At 42.3% G+C, this 27347-nt stretch overlaps 1 protein-coding gene and 1 pseudogene across 7 annotated transcripts; one reads left to right on the top strand and one right to left on the bottom strand.

Moving 5' to 3' along the window:
• Positions 1-153: 153 nt before the first annotated feature.
• EAPP (E2F associated phosphoprotein) lies at positions 154-26732 on the bottom strand. Of its 6 annotated transcripts, none has more exons than XM_082384208.1 (8): positions 26441-26721; positions 25632-25720; positions 19675-19896; positions 16452-16633; positions 15276-15371; positions 14107-14227; positions 6850-6963; positions 154-735 (listed from the first exon to the last, which is right to left on the bottom strand). In XM_082384208.1, the coding sequence occupies exons 3-8, from the start codon at positions 19746-19748 to the stop codon at positions 459-461; spliced, it is 864 nt and encodes a 287-aa protein (XP_082240334.1). In that variant the 5' UTR covers positions 19749-19896; positions 25632-25720; positions 26441-26721; the 3' UTR covers positions 154-458. The 6 variants fall into 6 exon arrangements, with proteins under 6 accessions (XP_082240334.1, XP_082240335.1, XP_082240336.1 ...); XM_082384209.1 differs by having other exon boundaries at positions 26498-26721; XM_082384210.1 differs by having other exon boundaries at positions 26532-26721.
• On the top strand, positions 6970-12731 carry LOC309625095 (peptidyl-prolyl cis-trans isomerase FKBP1A pseudogene; annotated as a pseudogene). The gene has a single exon. The product of its transcript is annotated as a peptidyl-prolyl cis-trans isomerase FKBP1A pseudogene (transcript).
• Positions 26733-27347: the final 615 nt, after the last annotated feature.

Raw genomic sequence — 27347 nt, 5'->3', positions numbered from 1 at the left:
GAAGCTAACACAACGTTGTAAAGCATCTATACCCCAATTTAAAAAAAGAAAAAAAAATATATATATAGACAGAAGTGAGGAAACAGTTTCTAGATTAAGCACACCAAGGGTATATCCAAAATAAAAAATAAAAATAACACTCTGAAACAAAAGTTACCTGTAACTCCAGAACATTTTAATTCTAAAGAGCTTTAATAAATAAAAAGCCCCAGTTTCCAAATATCTATCAAAAAGAGAATGAATAACGAGTCCCATCAGAGCTGGGGAAAAATTTTTTTTTAAAAAGGAAGGGGAGGGATGAAGGCAGATAACCATTTTTTTTCAAAAAGATAAAGATGAAACACTGCTTCCTCAAATAACCGCTCAGAATGTCACTTGAGATGAGTAGGCAGGAGGAATATAACTGTCCGTATTTGCCTTGTATACGGTATTGGGCAACTAAATGCCAACTTAGCTATTTAGGAATGGCTTGCTAAAACGTTGAAAAAATGAAAGACTTCATCCTTGTCATAGACCGCCACTTCGGTGGAACATTCAGTGCACATGACTGGGTGATAGATTTCTTCCACACCTGTCTCTGCCTGCTCCGCAGCATCTTCTTGGTTAGACCTCATCTTCTTATGGCCTCGTCTTTTCTTCCTGTTCTCTGGGGCTTTGTATCTTAGAATCTCTTCTTTGTTGATAGAACAATTCATTACAAACATTGCTCTATACTGAGTTTTGTATGATTCATGCCTAAGAGGAAAATGAAATGGAGAATTTGGATTTACATTCTATTTTAATAGTTACACATTTAGAAAAAATGTGAGAATACCAAAAACTTACTGAAATACCAACCAAAGTGAAAACAAGAGAACAAAATGGGAAATTAAAGAGCTTTTAAGAGTTATTTTAAGAACAGGAGGAGACTTGGTAACAGTTACTAATGAATATATCCTCTTTTCTACTGCTCTAAAAGTAACTTTTATCTCAGAAAAAAATTTTTTGATTTGCTCTTCCAACTTAGACAAGAAAAGCTATTGGAAACCTGAGAGGTAATGTTTAAAAAATCTTTGACTGTGTCTTTTTCCTGTTGTGACCTGAGACTCTGCCCTCCTCTCATTACCACGTAGTGCCATTCTGGTCACTATTTTAGTAAAAGCTACAGTTTTAAAAGCTTAAAGAGCATCTGATAATGTCAGATTTATTTGATAATGTCAGACATTATTTATAATGTCCACTCTTGGCTTTACTCCAACAGTCTAAAGAATAGATAATGCTTTCTTTGTTCTCCTCATACACTTAATATTTTCCTACTTCTTTCTCGACTTAGTAAGTTATTTTCCTTTTTTTCCCCCTTAAACCTCATGCAACAGAAATATCTATCTGGTTAAAAACAGTGAAGTCAAGTTATGCCTTCATTAGTTCTGAATGCTGATCATCTCCTCTTCCACCACCACCACTACCAGGCTGATGTTTCTCAAGATGAAGTCATAAAAATTTCATTTATACTCCACCATACTGGAATCCTTTCTTAATATGGAACACAATTTTTACCAAGCCCAATTTCTACTGTTAGATCACAAAGCAACTTCTTTTGGGTATAGGAACCCTGTAACATGGTAACATGGTTTAATTTAAAAGAGAAGCAACTTAAGTACAAAGATATTTTACTTTTTCTTTATTTCATATTCTAGGTGTCAATTTATATACAAAAAGCTTAAGAGCTCATATGGAGAGTACAAAAATTAATTGTTGCAGATGATCAGAAACCTCAAGCTAGCTAATAAGAGTAAATTACATCTGGCTACCCATTAGTGACTAGAACAAATCCACCACCTAACATCATCATTTAATTTCAGTTAACATGATTCAGAACATGGATTAAGTTAGATATTTATAAGGCTACCAGAAAAAGAGAAAAGAAAGAAAAGAAAAGGAGAGGAAAACGGCAAAAGTATATTTGGATTAATAGAATATAAGGAAAAAAACCACATGATCATCTCAACTGATGCATAAAGAAAATTTGAAAAATTCAACACTTTCATTATAAAAACACCCAATAAACTAAGAATAGAAGGAAACCTCCTCAATAAAGACCACATATGAAAAATTCATAGCTGGGCTTCCCTGGTGGCACAGTGGTTAAGAATCCACCTGTCAATGCAGGGGACACGGGTTCGAGCCCTGGTCCGGGAAGATCCCACATGCCGCGGAGCAACTAAGCCCATGTGCCACAACTACTGAGCCTGTGCTCTTGAGCCTGTGAGCCACAACTACTGAAGCTCGTGTGCCACAACTACTGAAGCCTGCGTGCCTACAGCCTGTGCTCCACAACAAGAGAAGCCACTGCAATGAAAAGCCCTCGCACCACAACGAAGAGTAGCCCCCGCTCGCTGCAACTAAAGAAAGCCAGCACACAGCAACAGAAGACCCAACGTAGCCAATAAAATAAATAAATAAATAAATAAATAAATAAATAATTCATAGCTAACATCATACTCAATGATGAAAGACTGAAAACTTTTCCTCTAAGACAAGGAACAAGACAAAAACGCCTGCTTTCACCACTTCTATTGAACAAAGTACTGGAAGTTCTAATCAGAGCAATTATGGAAGAAAAAGAAAGAAAAGGCATCCAAATTGGAAAGGAAGAAGTAAAATTTACTTTGTTCACAGATGACATGATATTATATGTAGAAAACTCTGAAGATTACACAAAAAAACTATTAGAGTTAATAAATTAATGCAGCAAAGCTGCAGAGTACAAAATGAACACATGGAAATGTGTTGTGTTTCTATACACTAGCAATGAATAATCCAAAAAGGAAAGTAGAATAGAGATTACCAGAGGCTGGGGTGAGTAGGGGTGGAGAATAGGGAATTATTGTCAAATGGGTACAGAGTTTCTGTCTGGCGTGACGAAAAAGTTCTGGAAATGGATAGTCATGATGGCTGTACAACTGTGACTGTAGTTCATGTCACTGAATTGTACACTTAAAATGGTTAAAATAGGGAACAAGATAAGAGTGCCCATTCTCAGCACTCCTAGTCAACATATTTCTGGAAATCTTAGCCAAAGTAATCAGGTAAAAAAAAAAAAGAAAGAAAGAAAGGAAGGAAGGAAGGGAGGTAGGGAGAAAGGAAGAAAGAAAGAAAGAAAAGGTGTCCCAATAGAAAAGGAAGAAGTAAAATTGTGTCTGTTTGCAGATGACATGATCTTATATATATAAAACTCTAAAGACTCCACCAAAAAAATGTTAAATAAACAAATTCAGTAAAGATTAAGGATACAAAAGCAATAAACAAAAATCTGTTGCATTTTCACTAACAGAGAAATTAAGAAAACAATCTCATTCACAACAGCATCAAATATAATAAAATACTTAGGAATAAATTTAACCAAGGAGGTGAAAGATCTATACACTGAAAACTATGAAACACTGATGAAAGAAATTGAAGAAAACACAAATAAGTGTAAAGATATCCTGTTTTCATAGAATGGAATAATTAATATTGCTACAATGTCCATGCTACCCAAAGCCATTTATAGATTCAATGTCATCCCTATCAAAATTCCAATGGCATTTTTCATAGAAATAGAAAAAAAATCCTAAAATTTGTCATGGAACCACAAAAGACCCCAAATAGCCAAAGTAATCTTGAGAAAGAAGAAGAAAGCTGGAGGCATAACACTTCCTGATTTCTAACTATACTACAAAGCTATAGTAATCAAAACAGTATGGGATTGGCATAAAAACAGACTCATTGATCAACAGAACAGAGTCAAAAGCCCAGAAATAAACCCATGCATACACCATAAACTAATATTTGACAAGGAAGTCAAGAATATTCAATGGGGAAAAGACAGTCTCTTCAATAAATGGTATTGGGAAAACTGGATATTCATATGCAAAAAACTGAAACTGGACCCTTAACTTACACCACTGACAAAAATTAATTTGAAATAGATTAAAGACTAAAATATAAGATCTGAAATTATAAAACTCATAGAAGAAAACAGGGAAAAAGCTCCTTGACATTGGTCTTGGCAATGAAGTTTTGGAGCTGACACCTAAAGCACAAGAAACAAAAGCAAAAATAAACATGTGGGACTACATCAAACTAAAAAGCTTCTTCATAGCAAAGAAACAATCAACAAAATAAAAAGGCAACCTATGGAATGGTAAAAAATATTTGCAAATCATGTATCTGATAAGGGGTTAATATCCAAAATACATAAGGAACTCATACAACTCAACAGCAAAAAACAAACAAAATCCGATTAAAAAATGGGCAAAGGGGCTTCCCTGGTGGCGCAGTGGTTAAGAATCTGCCTGCCAATGCAAGGGACACAGGTTCGAGCCCTGGCCGGGGAAGATCCCACATGCCGCGGAGCAACTAAGCTTGTGCTCCACAACTACGGAGCCTGAGCTCTAGAGCCCGCGAGCCACAACTACTGAGCCCACGTGCCACAGCTACTGAAGCCCACACGCCTAGAGCCTGTGTTCCGCAACAAGAGAAGCCACGACAATGAGAAGCCCACGCACTGCAACGAAGAGCAGCCCCCACTCACCGCAACTAGAGAAAGCCCGTGCACAGCAACAAAGACCCAACGCAGCCAAAAATAAATAAATAAATAAATAAATTTATTTTTTAAAAAAAAATGGGAAAAGGACTTGAATAGACATTTTTCCCAAAAAAGATATACAAATGGCCAACAGGCACACGAAAAGGTACTCAATATCACAAATCATCAGGGAACTACATATCCGAACTACAATAAGGTATCACCTCATACCTGTTAGAAAAGATATTATCAAAGAGACAAGAAATAACAAAAGTGAACCCTTGTGTACTACTTGTGGGAATGTAAATTGATACAGCCACTATGGAAAACAGTATGGAGGAGCCTCAAAAAGTTAAAAATAGAACTATCATATGATCCAGCAATCCCACCTCTGGGTATGTATACAAAGGAAATGAAATCACTATCTCAAAGAGATATCCGGGCTCTCACCTCAGCCAGTCGATCAACGTCAACATTAATAGTCATAAATCATGTTAATAGTTTGTGCCCATGACATATTGTGATGAAAATGGCACTTTATTTCTGTGGTCTTCCTCCCAAAAACCTACTGCAGCCTTACTTACAATAGCCAAGACATGGAAACAACCTACATGTCCATCGACAGATGAATGAATAAAGAAAATATGGTACGTATATACGATGGAATATTATTCAGCCATAAAAAAAGAAAAAAAATCCTGCCACTTGTAAGAACATGGATGAACCTGGAAGGCATTATGTTAAGTAAAAAAAGTCAGACAGAGGACTTCCCTGGTGGCACAGTGGTTAAGAATCCGCATGCCAATGCAGGGGATGCGGGTTCGAGCCCTGATCCAGGAAGATCCCACATGCCACGGAGCAACTAAGCCCGTGCGCCACAACTACTGAGCCTGTGCTCTAGAGCCCGGGAGCCACAACTACTGAAGCCCTCGAGCCACAACTATGGAAGCCCGCACGCCTAGAGGCCGTGCTCTGCGACAAGAGAAGCCACTGCGATGAGAAGCCCGCACACGACAACAAAGAGTAGCCCCCGCTCGCCACAACTAGAGAAAGCCCGCACGCTGCAACAAAGACCCAACACAGCCAAAAATAAATAAATAAATAAAATCTACGTTTTTAAAAAAAAAAAGTCAGACAGAGAAAGACAAATAATGTATGTATGTATGATCTCACTTATATGTGGAATCTAAAAAAAAAACCTGAACTCATAGAAACAAAGTAACTGTTGGTTGGTGGGGAAGGGCAGATGGATGAAGGTGGTCAAAAGGTACTTATAATGGATAAGTTCTGCAGATGTAAGGTACAGCATGATGACTACAGTTAACAATACTGTACTGCATACTTGAAAACTGCTGAGAGTAAATCTTAAGAGTTCTCACCACACACACACAAAAAAAGGTAACTATGTGAGGTGATAGCTGTGTTAACTAACCTTATTGTGGTAAACTAACCTTATTGTGGTAAACATTCTGCAATATATTTGAATATCTAATCACTACACTGTATACCTTAAGCTTATACGATGTTGTATGTCAATTACATCTCAATAAAGCTGGGAAAACAGCTTTATTTAAAATGAAAATAGGAACTTCCCTGGTGGTGATGTGGTTAAGACTCCATGCTCCCAATTCAGGGGGCCCGGGTTCGATCCCTACTCAGGGAACTAGGTCTCACATGCATGCCACAACTAAGAGTTCACATGCCGCAACTAAGGAGCCTGAGTCACAACTAAGGAGCCCGCCTCCCGCAACTAAGACCCCACACAACCAAATAAATAAATAAATAAAATAAAAATTAATTTGAAATTTTTTAAAAAATTAAAAACTAAATTAAAAAAAAAACTAAATTAATTTTTTAAATTAAATTTAAAAAAATTTTTAAATGGTCTAGTTGACAATAAATTGAATATTCAAATGAAGTACTCTTTTACAGCAAAATTTTTAAGACAGTTAAAATAGTAAATTTTATGTTACATGTATTTTATCACAACAGAAAAAAAAATGAGTGTATTTGAGAGATTTTGTCATTCCACAACATATATGCAGTTTTACTGAACCCTTGTCAGCACTGGCAAGTACTTTATTAGAAAACCTATTTATAACAGACAATGTGTAATGAAAATTATTTGTATAAAGATTAGTCATGCAGCACCAGGGATATATGAGGACAGAACTTTATCAGAATTCCTAAGCACCTCAAAAGTCTATTTCTGATTTAAACAAGGACTACCAAGTGGTTTTTTTCGTGTGTGTGTGTGTGTGTGTGTGTGTGTGTGTGTGTTGCTACCCTTTATCCGTTACCTTTGGCAATCAAGACACAGTGTGGTCATGCAGGCAGGGCAATTCAAGACAGCATCACTATTTGGAAAAGGCTGTTGTTGTTGACGTCGCCGCTGTATTCCAAAACCATGGTAGCTAGAACAGAAAAAGAAGGTGAAGAGGGGAAACACATTAAAGCCAAATCTTGCTTTCTAATGCCACTCTCCCAACAAAAGAAACCAGTACCCCTTAGAGAAATGGTCGATTCCAGGAATGGGGCATACAAGATGGACCTGGAATATCCTGTAGGGCCAGAAAGTAAGGAGGCGCTCAGAAAGAAAAAACCAAAAACCCACAATGAGACAGGAATGTTAAAGGGGCACAGGAGCCAACTGAAAGAGCTCCCAATGACTGAAGCCAAAACAATTAGAGCATCAAAATAAAGTAGTATTGAATTATAACCAAAATATAAATAAATACCCATGAGTCCATGCTGACATAAATGACTTAATAAATAAATAAATGGGGGAGAATAGACACATCTTTCATATACAAGAATTACAAATAATTTATGAAGATACTCTCCCCTCAAGGAGGAGGAGCATAACTCCAGACTCCTTAAGTCTAGGCTAAACATAGTGACATCCTTCCAAAGAGCATGGTACAGAAAGGGGTGGAAAGAGTAACTTTACAGTAGAGAAACCTGACAAATACCACTTCACTATAGTGAACAAGATCAACATTAACAGTCATAAATCACGCTGATAGTATGTGCCCTTGATACAAAGTGATGAAAGCGGCACTTTACCTCTGTGGTCTTCCTCCCCAAAACCTCTAATTCCAGTCTAATCATGAGAAAACCATTAGATAAATTCCAGTGCTCGCTTCGGCAGCACATATACTAAAATTGGAACGATAAAGAGAAGATTAGCATGGCCCCCGCGCCAAGGATGGCACGCAAATTCGCGAAGAATTCTTCATTTTTTTATCTATGATTGTTGAATCATTCCACGAAAAGGCACTCTGCCACAAGATCAGCTGGATTGTGCGTTTAACGGATGTGGGAGTCGGGGAGTTGCTTGTTCATCCCTTCAGTTTGCACTTGGAACTCCTTTGATACCTCAGAGTTGGGATGGAGCTGGCCAGCCTGTGAAGACCTCCTTTGGGGGGTGCAGGGAGAATTTTTTTCCCCACTTTTATGAAGGGTTGTTTTTTTTTTTTTGATGAAGATATGTTGTTTTGTATACTATGCTTTCAAAGTATTAACTGTAATTATCTAGCGTTATCTTGTTGTTTGTACAGAAATACACTGGCCTAGCACAGGCAGATGTAGATTTTGTTATACTTGTCATAGCTGTTTTAATAAACTTGAGTTCCGCTGCTAAAGAAAAAAAAAAAAAAATTCCAATAGAGGAGCCTCCCACAATATACCTGATCAGTGCTCCTCAAAACTGTTAAGGTCATCAAAACCAAGGAAAGGGCTTCCCTGGTGGCGCAGTGGTTGAGAGTCTGCCTGCTAATGCAGGGGACACGGGTTCGAGCCCTGGTCTGGGAAGATCCCACATGCCGCGGAGCAACTGGGCCTGTGAGCCACAACTACTGAGCCTGAGCGTCTGGAGCCTCTGCTCCGCAACAAGAGAGGCCGCGATAGTGAGAGGCCCGCGCACCGCGATTAAGAGTGGCCCCCACTTGCCGCAATTGGAGAAAGCCCTCACACAGAAACGAAGACCCAACACAGCCAAAAATAAAAAAATATAATAATAAATAATAAATAAAAAAATTAAAAAAAAAAAAAAAACAAGGAAAGTCTGAGAAACTGTCACAGCCAAGAAAAGCCTAAGGAGACATAACAACTAAATGTAACATGGTATCCCAGATGGGCTCCTGAAACAGAAATGGGTATTAGGTAAAAACTAAGGAAATCTGAGGGAATTCCCTGGAGGTCCAGTGGTTAGGACTCCACACTTGCATTGCCGAGGGTGTGGGTTCAATTCCTGGTCAGGGAACTAAGATCCTGCAAGCCACGTGGTGGATAGATAGATAGATAGATAAACAGATAAATAAATAAATAGGGTCATTTGAAGCCCACTGGGCTTCACTGGGATGGTGCAGGATCAATAATGTGACAGAGATGAATGTGCTTTAAATACAATTGCTATCCAAAGGTAAAATACGATATTTTAAAAAAAAGAGAAAAAAAACCTAAGGAAATATGAATCAAGTAGGGACTTTAGTTAACAATAATGCATCGATTATTAACTGTGACGAATGTACCACATTAGCGCACGGCGTTAACAACAGGGGAGACTCGTGCGTTGCTGTTGTTGCAGCGAGTGTGGGGATACCATGGCAATTCTCTGCATCATCGGCTCTATTTTTCTGTGCACCTAAAACTATTCTGGCACAGCCGCGGAACCGCCACCAGACCCACTGTCGGTCCGCGCCGCCTGCCCGCCCGGCGTCCACTGCCACTGCCACTGCCATGGGAGTGCAGGCAGAGACCATCTCCCCCGGAGAGGGGAGCACCTTCCCAAAACGCGGCCAGACCTGTGTGGTGCACTACACGGGGATGCCTGAAGATGGAAAGAAACTGGATTCCTCCTGGGACAGAAACAAGCCCTTTAAGTTTGTGCTGGGCAAGCAGGAAGTGATCCGAGGCTGGGAAAAGGGGTTGCCCAGATGAGCGTGGGTCAGAGAGCCAAGCTATCTCCCCAGACTATGCCTACGGTGCCACTGGGCACCCAGGCATCATCCCACCTAACGCCACTCTCATCTTTGACATGGAGCTTCTAAAACTGGAATGACAGGAATGGCCTCCTCCCTGAGCTCCCCATTCTTGGATGTGCCATGGAAGGATCTGGTGCCTCCAGGTGAGCACAGCGAGTCCGTACGGAGCTTTTCCTGATGTTCCACTACACTCTGTATAAATATCTTCCCTGACCGAATGTGTTGTCACCAGCTTTGCTCTTCCCCTTTCTCCTTGTATGTGTGTTGACCTGAACTATATGCCTTAAACCTCAAGTTACCCATTTTAGTTTGTTTTCATTTGGGGGTGAACACTGAGTTTCAGTCCTTTGGATCTAGGTTTCCAGTTACGTATTATTCAAGTATTAACAGCACAAGTAATGGGTTAATTTTAGAATAGGAATTGTTGGGGGGGGGCAAGAATCTATATTTTATTTTTTTTTTTTTTGGATGAAAGTGTTATCTATTATATATTAAACATTCTTGCTGTTGCACTGCAAAGCCATAGCAGATTTGAGGTGCTTTTGAGGGCCAAATTATTCTCCAATTTAAGCGACGTCCTCGGGCGGAATTAAAAGCCCTACCCGAAACTAAAGTGGGAAGGGGAGAGCCTTTGCCTCCACTGTCCCAACCCCACCCTCCCCTTAACCCTCTGCGTTTTGAAAGCAGATCGTTTTCACTAAGATGTTGGACACTACAGGTGTCTATCCCTGGGCCAGCAGGGACCTCTGACGCCTTCTTCATGGCCTGGATTTTTTTTTTTTTTTCCATCCTCTGGTTTTTCTAATGGATATTTAGGACTTTTGTAATCTCATAGCTATCCAAGATCCACTTCCTAAATTTTAAGAATTTCAATCAAAAGTTAAATTGAAGGTGCTGTTTGTAGACACTTAACACCCATGAAAGCCCAGCCATCATGACAAATCCCTGAGTGTTGTCTTAAGAAAATGATGCTGGTCATCACAGCTTCAGCATCTCCTGTTTTTTGATGCTCAGCTCCCCCTGCTGATCTCAGAGTTTGCTGGCTTCTCCTTCCCCCCTCTCACCCCTTTGCTGTCCTGTGTAGTGATTTGGTGAGAGAAATTGCTGCCTACTCCCGCATCCCTACCGCTACCCCCAGGACTACATATGAGTTTCAAGTTTTATTACTGCAATGAAAGTGCCTTATGTTGGCTTTTCTCAAAAAAAAAAAAAAACTATTCTAAATAACAGTCTACTAATTAAAAAAAAAAAAAAACCCACAATAAAGCTACATTTAAAAAGCAAGGGTTGTGGACTCCCCTGGTGGTGCAGTGGTTAAGAATCCGCCTGCCAAAGCAGGGGACACGTGTTCGAGCCCTGGCCAGGCAAGATCCCACATGCCGTGGAACAACTAAGCCCGTGAACCACAACTACTGAGCCTGTGCTCTACAGCCCGCGAGCCATAACTACTGAGCCTGCGTGCCACAACTACTGAAGCCGGTGCCTAGAGCCCGTGCTCCACAAGAGAAGCCACCACAATGAGAAGCCCCTGCGCACCAGAAAGACCCAATGCAGCCAAAAAGACAAAAGAAGCCCACAACATTGTAAATCAACTATATTTCAATAAAAGTTATTACAAAAAAAAAAAAAGCAAGGGTTGTAAGCTCTAAGTGCCTAAGGATTTTGGTCTGTTTTGTTCCCTGTTGTATTTCAAGAGTCTAGAACAGTGTCTGGCATATAGTAAATTCTCAACAGATATTTGCCGATTGAAAAAATAAAGCATGAATCTGTTTATGAAGACACTAAAGTATAAAAGTATATATTCTTAAAAGGGGCTTATGGAAAACACCTAAAAATTGAACAGCAAAATGCAAATCATTTGGCATTACTTCCTGAACTCTTTAAATATTTGTGGGGAAAAATACTGAGAATACGTGGTATATATTTCATAATTGTTGTTAAATACCTCCAATGCTTAGCGAATTTCAAAACCCAAACCCCAAGAAAATAACTTAATCATTCATTCAATAGGTGCTAAGTGCCCGTACAGCAGTGTGCAAGATGCTTGGCATACAGCACTGAACAAGACAGGTATGATCACTGTCCTTGCGGTGCTTAAAATGTAGTGAATTCATTATTTGAAGCTGGTTCCTGTGGTCTTAAAAGGCAACTACTGCTTGACACAGGAATGTGAATAAGTCAATAAGATGTTATTTCTTCTCAAGATTATATAAGAATGAAAATACATTCCATCTTACTTCCATGACAAATTCTGTTAACCAGAATATGGAGCTAGACCGTAAGCTTTATTTCAATAGCACTCATAGCACTTAAAATGTTCATTTCACACTGTGAGTGTGAAAAATATTCATCACATAAATGCATGGGGCAGTTGGAGGAAGTGGTGCATGGATGAAACTAGGAGAGGAAAAGGACAAAGTGGGAGGGTGGAAGCTAAAGGGTGGTGCACAAAGACCCACATAACAACACAAGCCCTCTGGGCTTGACAAGTACAGATTCCTGGGCCCCACCCTAGCGGAATCAAAACCTCCTAGAGTAGGACTCAAGGGTTTGCATTTCATTCTCACCAGGTGATTCTGAAGCACAGCTAGGTTAGGGAAAAATAGTGGTAAGTTGCCCAGCTTTCACTTTTATGATAAATCAGCCTTTATCAAATCAAATTTGAAAATGAGTATGGAGTTTCCTCTTAGGATGATGAAAATGGTTTGAAATAAATATAGGTAGTGGTTGCACAACATTGTGAATATACTAAATACCACTAAATTGTTTGCTTTAAAATGGTTAACATTATGTCATGTGAATTTTACCTCAACTTTAAAAAATCAAATTTGTATACCACATGCTAACACATATATATGGAATCTAAAAAAAAAAAAGGCGGACTTCCCTGGTGGCACAGTGGTTAAGAATCCGCCTGCCAATGCACGGGACACGGGTTCGAGCCCTGGTCCAGGAAGATCCCACATGCCGCGGAGCAACTAAGCCCGTGCGCCACAACTACTGAGCCTGTGCTCTAGAGCTCACAAGCCACAATTACTGAAGCCCATGCACCTAGAGTCCATGCTCCGCAACAAGAGAAGCCACTGCAATGAGAAGCTTGCGCACCACAACGAAGAGTAGCCCCTGCTCACCGCAACTAGAGAAAGCCTGTGCGCAGCAACAAAGACCCAATGCAGCCATAAATTAATTAATTAATTTTTTTTTTTTTTTAAAAGGTACTGATGAACCTAGTGGCAGGGCAGGAATAAAGACGTAGACATAGAGAATGAACTTGAGGACATGGCGGGAGGAAGCTGGAGCAAAGTGAGAGTAGCATTGACATACATACACTACCAAATGTAAAATAGCTAGTGGGAAGCTGCTGCATAGCACAGGGAGATCAGCTCGGTGCTTTGTGTCCACCTAGAGGGGTGGGATAGGGAGGGTGGGAGGGAGATGCAAGAGGGAGGGGATATGGGGATATGTGTATACATATAGCTGATTCACTTTGTTATACAGCAGAAACTAATACAACATTGTAAAGCAATTATAGTCTAATAAAGATCTATAAAAAAAATTTTAAACTTAAAAAAAAATCAAATTTGTAAATAGTTAAAAACAACAATTCAAGCATTCAAGTAGAAAACATAACATCCACTGTTTATCCACATAAACTTTTTTTTTTTTTTTTTTTGGCAGTACCACGGCATGCAGGATCTTAGTTCCCCAACCAGGAATTGAACCCGTGCCCCCTGAAATGGAAGCGTGGAGTCCTAACCACTGGACCGCCAGGGAATTCCCCACATAAACTCTTAATCTCGAAGTAATTTTAAATTGTTTATTTGAAAAAAGTCAGTTCTGTTTCTTAAAGGGAGAGACTGACTAGCTATAGCAGTCTGAATTCAACAACAGTTTTTAAAAAACTAATGGCCTAAAGAATGTATGTATGTGTATAACTGAGTCACCATGCTGTACAGCAGAAATTAGCACAACACTGTAAATCACCTATACTTCAATTATAAATAAGTAAATAAATATTTTTTAAAATAAATAAAAAACCAATGGTCTGACTGAAATTTGCTTTTCATTTTTAAAATAAACTATTCAGGGCTTCCCTGGTGGCACAGTGGTTGAGAATCTGCCTGCCAATGCAGGGGACACGGGTTCGGGCCCTGGTCTGGGAAGATCCCACATCCGCGGAGCAACTAGGTCCATGAGCCACAACTACTGAGCCTGCGCGTCTGGAGCCTGTGCTCCCAACAAGAGAGGCCCCGATAATGAAGAGGCCCGCGCACCGCGATGAAGAGTGGCCCCCGCTTGCCTCAACTGGAGGAAGCCCTCGCACAGAAATGAAGACCCAACACAGCCAAGAATAAATATAAAAATAAATAAATAAATAAAAGATTACTAAAAATTAAAAAAAATAATAATAAATAATTAATTAATTAAAAAAATAAACTATTCAGCAGTTTTTCCGCAAACTTTATGCATGTCTGTATAAACAAATACACATACACTCAAAATGTGAATATAGCGAAAATCATCTTTTAATCATTTTTCGTAAAGATTCTAATTTTAAATTTAAGTTCTTACCCTCTTCTCTGTGCATCAACCCAGGCCTGATCTCTGTCATCTTTTTCAGGATCATATAGTAATTCATCATTTGTTGGAATTCTGTGTTGTTTCTTCTTCTTTTTCTTGGACACCTGTGCTACTTTTGAAAATGTTAACGATATGGCTAAGTATCATGTCTAAAATCCACACCTCTTTTATACAAAATGAAGAAACCTGTTTCCTAAGGTACATATTTTTTCTAGTTATATTTTCCTAAAAAAATATTTTAAACTATTCCTCCAAATAAAAAGGTCAGGACTGAGTTCAAATAATGAGACATCAGAGTCTCAAAAAGGCCACTCAAAGTGAGTCAAGAATAGAAACTTTTTTTTTTTTTGGCCATGCTGCACGGCTTGTGGGATCTTAGTTCCCTGACCAGGAATCAAACCTGGGCCCTGGCAGTGGAAGTGCAGAGTCCCAACCACTGGACCGCCAGGGAAGTCCCTAGAAACTATTTTTGATGTCTTAAATTCTCCATAAGTTCTCATACATAAAATGCTACTGAAATCAGAACAAAAATGAGTGAAAAAAAAACACTATGGTCATCCACATACACTAGACCTACTTGGGCAGGTCAATGTTAATGTAACAACATATAAAAATATAAAATTGAAAAAAAATAAAAAATGAAAAATAAAATTGTTTACCATATAAATTTGTTATTTGTGTATTCCATCATAATTACTGATATAATTAAGTTAGTTTTAGCTCTTGTCATTGTGTTCAACTTTGCTCAAATTTATACAAAATCAATTCCAAAGAACAGAGAGATTGATTTAAAAAAAGCAACAAGTTAGGGAAAATTCTGCAAGAGAGTAAAATCTAGAAACTATCTGCAGTTGTGAAAGCAAATGTTGCTGTGCTAAAGAACCTGAAGGAAGAGGGGGCCAAGAGCCCTGAGGAAAGAGGTACTGAGTCAGGACACACTCTTCCTCTCCCCAGACGTGCCTCTGCAGCACCACCCTCAGTCCCTGTCCTCAGGTGCGTTCCCAACTGTTCTTATGCGCAATCCTGCTTTTGTTTTCACATCAACTGCCTGCAATTTCTTAAAAGATGAAACTCAAAGGGAAAACCTAATATCAAATAATTGCTAGGTAAACCTTCCTTCATAAAATATAACTGCTAAACCTGGTAAACGTGTTACTTACCTGCTTTGTCTTCATCCTCAGAATCAGAATCAAAATATATATCGTCATAGTACTTTGTTGGAGCTGTTCCAACTTTCCCATTTCCTGAGGAAGACCCTAGTCAAACGATAAGGGAAGTTTAAAAACTGAACCATACTGGATTGGCAAGGAAAAAAACTCCATATATTCTTCCATCACTTCAAAGTGATATCAACTCATTCCCAATTTCATTTGGGTGGAAAAATACTTTCACATCAATGACTTACTGGATTTCTGTGCCCTATGCAATTACAGAGAACTTCCCCTCCTTGAATAACTGTTCCAAATCATGAGAAAATTATTCTCTCTCCCTTCCCACAAAGAGACTGAAAGCATATATAAATAATGATAAAAGCACATCTAATTAAATAAAATAGCCATATTTTCACATTGCCAGCATATGTATCTCTACCTTTCAGCCATGAAGTATACTGTGGAGAACAGTGAATAAACATCTTGTTTTAAGGAACTTTAGAAGAAAGAGGATAAGAGCTCTACAAAGAGTCAGGCAGAATGAGTCAAGCACACATTCTTCCTCTCCTCAGCTGTGCCTAGTGCCATGACATCACCTATACTTATGCCATCATATGCCTGCATCCCTAATTCTTCCTCTTAATTAACATCTGCTTTTGCTTTTATCATTATTACATATGCTTTCAATTCTTAACAGTTAATATATAGCATAACAACATGGAAACCAATTCTGAGGAGTCCTACCTTCACAGACAAGTTTTCGAGTCAGATATATTTTACATAGAAACCAAGTATCAAAATGAAGTATGTTTCATTACTTACTAAAATGAGACAGGAATTTGTGGTGACACATCATTGAATCTGCTATATCAGTGTTATATAACCTTAAATATACTTCTATAAGCTAGTGTGTCTTTTTTTCTTTTATCCTGAGGTAAAAATTACAGAAGGAAATCATACAAGTAAACAATGCTAAACAGTCTCTTTCCAGCAACACAGGAAACTTCTTCACTAGCAATGAAAGGAAACTACGCTCAGGTTGCCAAGCACATTTATTCATTCATTCAATAAGTATTTACTGAGCACCTACTGAAAGTGCTGGGGGCACAACAGAGCACAAATAAGGGTCCCTGCCATTATGGAACTTAGAAAACTATCTATATGAGTATCTAACTAAAAGTTTACCTGTTTCTAGAGAGGATAACTTGTCCTCCATTGTTTTTATGGTGGAATTTAATTCAGCTTCCATTTCTTTTTCAAATTCATCTTCACTAGAGGATTCACTTTCTCCAGTAAGACATTCTCTGATAAGTTTTCGTTTTTGGTCGGGAGTTCCATGTAAAAGCACATCCACCTCATCTTCAGAACTAGAACACATTTAAATCATAAAGAATATAAATATTAAAGAATTAAAATAACTTCAAATGCCTATCATCTCACTGCCCAACAAATTTAAGTTTCATAAGGTTGCATTTGATTCAGCTATCATTACATACAGCTCTTCTCACTTAATAGTTCAACCATTTCTGCATATTTCCAAATATATTTTTTAATGTCTGCATAACATTTCCTCTTGCAGATGCTGTACAGTTATTTCTCTTCGCTATTAAACACTACAATGAATATCTATGTATATATAATTTTGTTTCTGTTGATTTCCTTAGGTTAAATGTCTAAAATTAGATGCAAACATCTTTCTGACTTCTAGAATTATCACACTACTTTCCAAGAGTACTGCGCCAATTCATAATTCCATCAGCAATGAAAAATTTACCTCACAGAACTGGGAGTTTGTTTTAAACCCTGGATAATTAAATAAAACTTAATATATGTAACAAATAGATAGCTAATACATCCACACAAAATGTAACAGACAGTAAGTAAATATTACAGTTTAAAAGGCATAGTGCTACAGAGAACTAAAAAGAGAGAGAGGGCTAAATTATATTCCAAATTCTCCTGAGCAATTTCTGCCAATTTCCTTGGCCTTTTGTGCCTGGGTTTCCCCATCAACAGCAGTATGACAGAATTAAACGAGATATCAGAAGGAATGAAATGTTACCAAGATGAAATGCCTAAGACTTTTCTACTATAATCAATAGTACACACATAACATTCAATTATTCATGATCTGATGAACGGTTACAGACTATTCCTGGGTTTTGCTTCTCTATTTTTCTCTTCTACAACAATGCTTGTGAGCCTCAAGCAGAAGGTAAATAAGAAAAATACAATTCACACCAATCAATTTTGCTAATGATAGAGGCCTTATCCAGATTCTACTCCCAAGAAAATTCCCCATCTGACATTCCTCATCCTGACCAGCATGCTCCCTTTCTCCATTACCACTATATTCACTCAGGTCCTCGTAACTCTGCCTGTACCACCATGGCCTAAGGATCTCCAGGTCTCAAAACTCTTCTGCTTCATTCCACCCTTAACCCTGCTGCAAGAATGTTATTCCTAAAGAACTCTCATCACATCACTACCCAAATCCAAAAGAAAATCATCCATGACCAAAACTCTAAGTACAGCATTCAAAAGAACCTTCCACAACCTGGTTTCAACCTATCTTTTCAGCCTTACCTCTCACTATTACCCTTGAACTACCCCAGTACTCTTCAACTGAGGGGCAATTTTGCCCCCCAGAGAACATTTGGCATAGCTAGAGATATTTTTGATTATCACAACTGGGAGGTGGGAGGAGGGGTTACTGGCTTCTAGTGGCATATTTACTGCCTGCTGTAAAAGAGGTGGATTCTCCAAGCTCAAGTGGTCCTCAGCCATGGTACCAACCCAATCAATGTGTAGCACCCATCTGGGCCTCTCCATGTAACCCCTACAGGAGTTGGGAAGTAAGAGCAACCAACACAAACATGATGCTCATGCTGGATGCTCTGCTGTCAGGTGTCTCCAACTCAGAAGACTCATGTGTTCTGCCAGCTTCCATGAAACAGTAATACGCTAAAAAGATTCGCTTCTAGGTATGGTAAAATCAAATCCTGAGAGACACCTCTTAAACGCCTCTCTAAACAATCTCCCTTTTTAAAATGAGCATTCGATTCAGAGCCTTGAGCAGGCAATACTGCCTAATAATACTGTTTTGTTTTCAAAGTATTTATTTTTACAGTTACCTTACCAGTGGCAACTGTCACAGGAATATAAAGCCTCTTTAAAGACATTTAACTACATGGGAATTCCCTGGTGGTCCAGTAGTTAGGACTCTGTGCTTCCACTGCTGGGGGCCCAGGTTCGATCCCTGGTCGGGGAACTAAGATCCTGCAAACCGTGAGGCAAAAAATAAGACATTTAACTATAAAAATGTAAATTAACTTAAAGAAAAAGATTAAATAAATAATAAGAGGGGTGAATACGGGGATGGTAATGACAGAATAGCTCAAGTTCAGGAAACACTGAATCCAATCAAACTGAATTACTAATTGAGGCCTACTTTCACAAACTGGACCCATTAATTGAAACTCCTCATAAGGGAATCTTGGAATCCATCCTCACTCCCCACAACAGAAATCTTCGCAGCAGTGTGATCTCCCACGCCTGTAACCCCGCCTCAGGATAATATAAGGAAACATTGTGACTGAAAGAAGGGCAGTTTCACTGAAAGCTTAGTTGGACAGAATGTTTTAAAGTTTACGAACAGGATCTGCTGACAGCTTAAAAAATGGCTAAATTTTCCTGGAAATCTCTTGTCAACATAACTGCAATTTTCCTCCAGATAGGATTAATCCGTCCCTTCTGGAAATTCCCATAGAACTTCATCTGTGACTATCCCAGGTCATCTTCTTCTACAGTGGTCTTCTGAGATACAAGTTTACTTCCGAGACATATATCTTCCGAGATATATATATCTTATGTCCCCTACTTTACCGTTAAACCTGTCAAAGACAAAAATCTTATGACTGACCTCTGTAGCCCACAGCAAGCATACAATAGGTGCTCAAAAAAAAAAGTTAAATACCCCTTTATTTCTGTTTATTGCAGTTTAGTCTTCATGATGGTCACTTCACAGTAAGTCCCATGTGCCTCACAACATACTCGTGATATACTTATTATACTTCCTTTTTATAGATGAGAAACCGACGATAAAGGACTTGCCTTCGGTCACAGTGCTAGTAGCTGCAGAAGCAGGATTCGATTTCACGGCTTTTGAATCTTACGCGTTAATTCCAGAATGTGCCCCTTCCCCGCGCCAGTGTCGGTCCCGCCTCCCCCGTGGCTACGCGACCTCACCAGACCCCCCTCGGCGTCCCACAGGCGACAGCGGGGCGCCACAGGGGCCCGAACCGCTGGACAGAGGATCCGTACAGGTCCGGCAAGCGCAGCGAGAGGGGGAGGCTGAGGCCTGGCCTCGGCCCGAAGCCTCGGGGACCGGGGTGGGGTAGGGGCCTACCTGCTCAAAGCCGGCTCCTCGTCACTAGGCTCTTCAACTGCGTAGGGGTCATAGTCATCTTGGAGGCGGTTCATGGCGGCCTGCCCCCTCCGATACCGTCCACAGGCGTCGGCAGAGTACCTGCTTTCTCCGCAGGTCCCTTTCCTAAGGCGCTCCAGCACAACTTCCGCCCGCACGTCCGCGCCCTCACTGCGCGCCTGCGCAGATCTTCCAAGCGAGGGGCTGGGGGAGGAAGCGGGGGAGGAGCCAGGAGAAGGGGCGGGGAGGGGGAGGTGGTGGGCAGGAGGGGAAGGGGGGGGAGGAGGAGGGGAAGGGGAGGGGAGGAGGAGGGGAAGGGGAGGGGAGGAGGAGGGGAAGGGGAGGGGAGGAGGAGGGGAAGGGGAGGGGAGGAGGAGGGGGAGGGGAGGAGGAGGGGAAGGGGAGGGGAGGAGGAGGGGGAGGGGAGGAGGAGGGGGAGGGGAGGAGGAGGGGGAGGGGAGGAGGAGGGGGAGGGGAGAGAAGTAAGTTTTATGTATATACATGTATGCATATATATATATATATATATATATATATATATATATATTGTTTTGGCCATGCCCTTTGGCTTGTGGAATCTTAGTTCCCTGACCAGGGATTGAACCCAGGCCCATAGCAGTGAAAGCGCGGAGTCCTAACCACTGGACCGCCAAGGAGGCACCTGTTGGGGAACCCATTTTTCCTTTTCTGAGAATTGTGGCCCTCCTCAAGGATGTGCCCTTACATCCATATTCATTCTGATCCACAAAAGTTGAGTCACTACTTATTTACTCCCATAAACTTAAAATTCAGAATTAGAGATTCTGGGACTTCCCTGGTGGTGCAGAGGTTAAGAATCCGCCTGCCAATGCAGGGCACACGGGTTCAAGCCCTGGTCCGGGAGGATCCCACATGCCGCGGAGAACTAAGCCTGTGGACCACAACTACTGAGCCTGAGCTCTAGAGCCCGCGAGCCACAACTACTGAGCCTACATGTCACAATTACTGAAGCCCGTGCGCCTAGGGCCCGTGCTCAGCAACAAGATAAGACACCGCAACGAGAAGCCCACGCACTGCAATGAAGAGTAGCTCCTGCTCGCCGCAACTAGAGAAAGCCCCCGCAGCAACAAAGACCCAATGCAGCCAAAAATATAAACAAATAAATAAACGAATTTATTAAAAAAAAAAAGAATTAGAGATTCTAAGGAGTGGGCTGTAATCCTACAACTGGTAACAGAACAAGTAAACTCAGGGGCTGATCCTGCCATTTTTGGTGGCTGTTTGGGGGTTACATATGCTAATGACGAGCAAGCAAAGAAAAGCAGGAGTATGTAGCAAACTGAAACAGAGAGGCTTTCCCTGAGCCCCTTGTCAAAAACTGTAAGCCCTCAACCCCACCCTCTTCTCTCCATCCCATCTTTTCTATCCCTAAATCCACTTTTCCCCCTTCAACTCCATGTTACTTATTTGTTTGCTTACTTCTGTCTCCCTCTTCCATTTCTCTATTGCTGCACAAAAACATCACCCCAAAACTTAAGAGCTTTAAAACAAAAACACTCATCTATTTTTATCCAAATCTGCAATTTTGAAAGGCATTACTCTGATCCCCAATGTCTAGGGTCTCGGGTTGGGACTAAAACCTGAGCATGTCTCTTTTCCATGCATCGTTCTCCACAAAGCCTTGGGCTTCTGTTGAAGGAGATGATTGGTGGGCTGTGACCACTCGTTGATCTTTGAGCTGGACTCAGGCAATCAAGGTTCCTCATCTGCTCCCCTATCCTTGCAATGTACACTCTGCCTCCTGTTCCCCTCCTGTTCCTCCCCTGTTCGGACAGTGGGAGCTGTCCAAATGATGAAGGCTTGAGGGAGTAGGGTGTTGTTGAGACCATCTGGACAGTATACCTGACAACCCAGTTAAGGCTTCTGTATAAACTTTTAAGAATTGGCTGGGTGACTTCCCTGGTGGCACAGTGGATAAGACTCTGCGCTCCCAATGCAGGGGGCCCATGTTCGATCCGTGGTCAGGGAACTAGATCCCACATGCATGCCACAACTAAGGAGCCAGCGAGCTGTAACTAAGGAGCCCACCTACTGCAACTAAGACCCAGTGCAACCAAAATAAAAATTCTTTTAAAAAGAGACCTTTAAAAAAAAAAAAAAAGAATTGGCTGCCAGGGATAGAGATCTTCTACTCTTTCAGCGCCCAAGACAATCCTAGTAAGTTCCCTTGCCTCTTAAACCTGCCCTCTACCAACTTAGAGTGGCCTGCCTCTTTCTTTACTCTCTCCTTAGTGAGGGAGGGGAGTCAGTTCGTAAACCAGCAGCTTCCTCACAACATGGCAGCCCCAGAGTTGTCAGCCTTCTCACTCACAGCTCAAGTCTCCCACACAGGGTTCTCAGAGGCCCAGAAGGAAGCTGCAAGCCTTCTGCTGACCTAACCTCAGAATCCCCCGAACATTACTTTGACCTCGTTCTGTTGGTCAGCCTAGTCACTAAGTCCAGATTCCAGGAGAGGGGTAGATACACCTCTCAATGGGCAGAGTAGCTGGGATATAAAAGGTCTCAGTTTACAGTCTTAAAAATTGTGTTTGGAATTCCCTGGTGGTCCGGTTTTCAGGACTCCGCGCTTCCACTTCAGGGGGCCCACGTTCAATCTCTGGTCGGGGAGCTAAGATCCTGCAAGATGCCTGGCACGGGCCAAAAAAATAAACAAAAGTGTGTTTGTCTCACCGTCTAAAAACAAAATGAGAGTTCAATGGATTAAACGGACTATTTCAGAACTCGTGAATTGACTATTAAACATAATCGTCTATTTTTTACAAATTTTAAGTGTTTTAAATGTTTCAAGTGTTTTAAAATACTTTGTGGGGGAGTTCCCTGGTGGCCTAGTGGAGTCAGGCTTTCACTGCCTGACCCAGGGTTCAGTCCCTGGTCGGGGAACTGAGATACCATAAGCCACGCGGCACGGCCAAAATAAAATAAAAAACTTCTGTGTTTGCCGGTATTATATACTTAACTCCAGCACTGCACAATTTACGAAGTGGAAGAAGTTTGTAGTAATACTTTGCCCTGTTTACTTCAATGTTAACATCTTGACTTTTTTTCCTTTAGGTTTCACCAGGTTTAGTTGTTGTGTGTTTTGAAGCAGTTCATGTGTTGAAGTAGTTGATGAGACGCTAACTCAAGAGGACGCCACGAACAAAACGATCGCTTTTAAGTTGACTGGGGAAATCTTACTACGTAAATGCTTAATGGGGGTGGGGAGGAGGGAAAGGTCCTCATAATAACCATGCCAGTGGGGATGAGTTCGGTCGGGCTGCGAAACCAAAACCAGAAGGTGAGACCAGACCCGAGCCCCGACTCACACCCTCAAATCCCTGGCGCCAGGCGCCCCGAACTCCAGCCGTCCCCATCGCCCCTCCGGTCCCGACTCTTCGCCGCGCACCCACGCCCCCCGGACCACCAACGGCGACGTGTCTCCGCCGGGAATTAGAAGGTCCCACATCCACCACAGAGGACATGGCGTACATCTAGAGAAACCAGGAGGTCAAGGAAACCTGCCCTAAGCTCCTCGAGGCCACACAAGCTCAAGAGAAAGTAACAAACTAGAAACCCGCCTGAGGGCTAATTACCCCCAAACATAGTGATTTCTCAATGGAAATGACAAGGTTCACTCGACCTCTCTGCCTTTTTCTCTACCATGAAAGACATATTGACCTACCTCACAGGGGTGTTGTGAGGATTAATAAATGTTGGTACAGTGCTTTGGAAATGTGAAGATGCTGTGTAAATGCTAAAAAAATAGCAAGTTCAGAGCAAAAAGCTACACAGTTTTTCACACATCCGTCAGCGAATGTGTTTCTACCGAGGTGGCCTTTTTCTGGGAAGGAAGTACAGTGGAAAGTACATCCCTTGGCCCTTTGGTTTACTGACGGGGTGGGCGGAGACAGGAAGCAGCAATTGTGTGTTGCACATGAGCGTGGGGAGGGGAGGGGTGCTTACTAAATACGTGTATTCGTGAGTTGATGACTGTCCAGGGGTCTTCTCACTAACAAAACGTACAGATCAGGGAAAGAATGTATGCTAACTCCGTCGAGGTCATACGGGAGGGATTTACTTCGTACGTCCAGAACAATTGAGAGGTTGATTCCACAGCTCACTGCTAGTCCCTGATGAAAATAGCCAGCCCTGGTGAGTTGTGGCATTCATAAAACTTCTTAACCCTCTCCTGCCTGAGGGCCGCAAAGGTGCGACGGGAAGACGCCTAGTGGCAGAGACAAGCCAGCAGTGGACAGTCTGGGGTTTCCCTCGGATGATGCTTTATGCTCTGAGACGGAGGAAGAGGAGCAACACAGGCTGCGGGAATGGCCTGGGGAGTCAACGCTGGTTGCGGTGGGAAGCAAGGGACTGAGGGATTAGGAGTTTATGCGGTGAGAGTGGAGGATGGCAGGAGAGGAAATCTGTGAGAAAAAAGAAAGTGTGTCAAGCGTACCTGTAGGTCAGTGAGGCTGCAACTGGGTGAGAAAGTGTATACAATATTCTTAATGTTCCGTAGTGAAACTATGTAAGTTGAGGTCAAAATGATGTTTTTCTTCCGGTGGGGAGGGGGTGGTTTAAGAGGAAAACTGCCGAGAGGCGCAGAGCTGTTCAATACTGTAAAAATAAGAAGTGAGGGTCTTCCCTGGTGGCGCAGTGGTTAAGAATCCGCCTGCCAATGCAGGGGACACGGGTTCGAGCCCTGGACCGGGAAGATCGCACCTGCTGCGGAGCAACTAAGCCCGAGTGCCACAACTACGGGGCCGGTGCTGCCCAACAAGAGAAGCCACCGCAATGAGAAGCCCCCGCTCGCCGCAACTAGAGAAAGCCCGCGTGCAGCAACGAAGACCCGACGCCACCAAAAATAAAAAAATAAATTTATAAAAAATAAAAAGAGTGAAATTCTGTGTTTCGCTGCTTCTGGACAGAAGAGTATCAGTATCAGCTCACCAACCCTCGGCTCGGACATTCCCGATGACATAGGAAAAGCGGAGCCCGGGTTCGAGACCTGGTCGGGGAAGATTCCTCATGCCACGGAGCCACTAAGCCCGTCCACCGCAACTACTGAGCCTGCGCTCTAGAGCACGTGAGCCACAACTGCTGAGCCCACGTGCCTAGAGCCCATGCTCCGCAACAAGAGAAACCACTGCAATGAGAAGCCCCCTGCTCACCACAACTAGAGCAGGCTCGCGCGCAACAACGAAGACCGAACGCAGCGAAAAAAAAAATATATCTCTATAAACTCAGTTTTATAGATTCGCTACATAGAGCAAATTGGTGGCTGCCAAGGGTGGATACTGTGGGAGGTTGATAAAATTTGTGGTAGGGCATGTCAAAAGGTACAAATCCCAGTCCTAAGTAACTCATGAGGACATAACACACAGCATGATGACGAAGGTTTAAAAAAAATAAATAAAAAAAAGTAAACCTACAAAAAACAGGAGAGCACAAACGCAGGCCCCCACTACCGTGAATTATGCACTTGCGTTTCCTACACTTGGGGAAATCACAATGGTCAACATGCGCAGTGCAATGGATAAGCCTGGCTCTGGTTATGATTAATCGTACCTGGACTCAAAGCGAAACGCTGCTGAGAACGTTTGTTTTGTTTTTAAGCCTGACATCAGTAAGTTTTACACGTATGTGTATATAGACACGTATGTTTCTTTGGCCATGCCCGTCGGCTATCGGCATCCTACTTTCCCAACCGGAGACTGAAGCCAGGTCTATGGCAGTGGAAGTAAACAGTCGTCACTACTGGGCTCTCAGGGAAGACCGTGGTTTCTTTTCTTCTATTCATTAAACTAAGTCATTCTTAACATTGTAATAACAGGTTCCGGTATACAGCTTCTGATGGTTCTCCATCGGCCGTTACTTTAACATATCGAATATAACGTTCTACACTGTAAATCTTGGTTACTTACCTATTTTACATGTAGTATTCTGTCCCTCGTAAGTCCCATACTCCCTACTTAGTTCTCCGTAACTCTCTGCTCCCGAGGGCGGTGGGGGTCTGTTTTCAGAAAGTAAGCAGAACATACATATATCACTTGCCGCATTTCACAGGAAGTGGCGTAACTGACATTTTACCCATGCTTAATTTCCTTGGTATATATAATAAGCTGCTTTCGCTCGTACTACGGCAAACGGCAGTATGTGCTACCGTTCATTCTGCGTTCCGTACGGGCCCACTTCGGCACTACCATACAGCACTCAGACTATTAATGAACACCCCGCAAAGCCCAATAGTAGAAAACGCTCAGCAGTTGGGGAAACAATAAGCTACACAAAAAGACTGCCGTTCAACTGCGGTTCATTACACAGCTGAGAACACTGCAGACTCTCCACACCACCACGGGGCGTACCTACCCCGTTGGGAAAAAAAGATTACGGACAGACGTCACAGCGCTCGCAACCGCCCGTAAACCTTAAAGTAAACGCTAAAAGCCGATATTGCAACGCTGTACGCTAACTCTTGGTCAGTTGATGACAAAAACTGGTCTATCATTCAACCCACACAAACACCAGGGGAAAGCGCGAACGCAGTCCCCCACTACCACAAATTATGCAGTCGAGTTTCCCACATTTGGGGAAATCGCAGGGGTCAGCACATCCGGAGTGCAATGGATAAGCCTCGCCCTGGGAAAACCACCTTCGTGATCATGGTATCTCCCCTGCCAGGTAAGTATGAGCCTCCTGCCCACCCTCGCCCCACACCCTCGCGATCGCCCACCTCTTCACGCACGCTCACTTCCCTCACGCCCTCTCCGCGCCCTCCGCCCCTGCATGCCTCTCGCTCCGGCATCGCGCACCCCGGGAACAACCTCGCGAGTCCTCGGCTGTCCACACGCAGGACGCGGAAGCCCAGCCGGAGTGGGACCAGGAGCTTCTGCGCGCCTCTCTATCTGCATACGCCACGCCCCTCTCCGGAAGTCCCGCGCCTCTAGTCTTTCCCCAAGCCGGCTGAGGACAGTAGCGAGAACGCAGGAGGCGTCTGCTCCAGAGTCTTCGACTTAAACTGAACATTAGGTTCTTGTTTAAAGTCAGATGGAGGGGTTTCACTTTTCGCACCGTCTATGTCTAACCTTTTCCCCATTGGGAAATCGCTATGTTTGGGGGCAGTTAGCCCTCAGGCGGCTTTCTAGTCTGTTACTTTCTCTTTGGCTTGTGTGGCCTCGAGGAGTTTAGGGCAGGTTTCCTTGATCTCCAGGTTTCTCTAGATATGACCCAAGCGGAGTGGGACCAGCAGCCTCTGTGCGCCTCCTCATCTACATACGCCACGCCCCTGCCGGGACCTTTTCGGCGTCCCGTTCTTTCCCGCGGGCGATAACGGACCTACTAATTCCCGACCGAGATGCGCCGGTATCTCCGGAGGGAGGGCGTGGGCGAGCGGCGACGAGTCGGGACCTGGAGGGGGGACCCGGGAAGACAGGAGCTCGCGGCGCCCGGCGCCCTGCAGTTCAGGAGCAGGTCCGAGCTCGGGTGTGGTCTCACCTTCCTTTCAGTGAAAATGACACGGAACAGAACGTCAATCAAATGTTAAATAGTTTAACATGAAACATGAAACGTCATCAGTTTAACATGAAATTGTTTTAGTCCTCATCCATGATCTTTCGTTCAGATTATGTAGTAATCGAATC

The sequence above is a fragment of the Balaenoptera borealis genome (genome assembly GCF_965194805.1).
Source record: "Balaenoptera borealis genome assembly, chromosome: 3".
Lineage (NCBI taxonomy): Eukaryota > Metazoa > Chordata > Mammalia > Artiodactyla > Balaenopteridae > Balaenoptera > Balaenoptera borealis.
The sequence above is the reverse complement of the archived record's forward strand: the minus strand, read 5'-3'. Positions and strand labels throughout refer to the sequence as shown.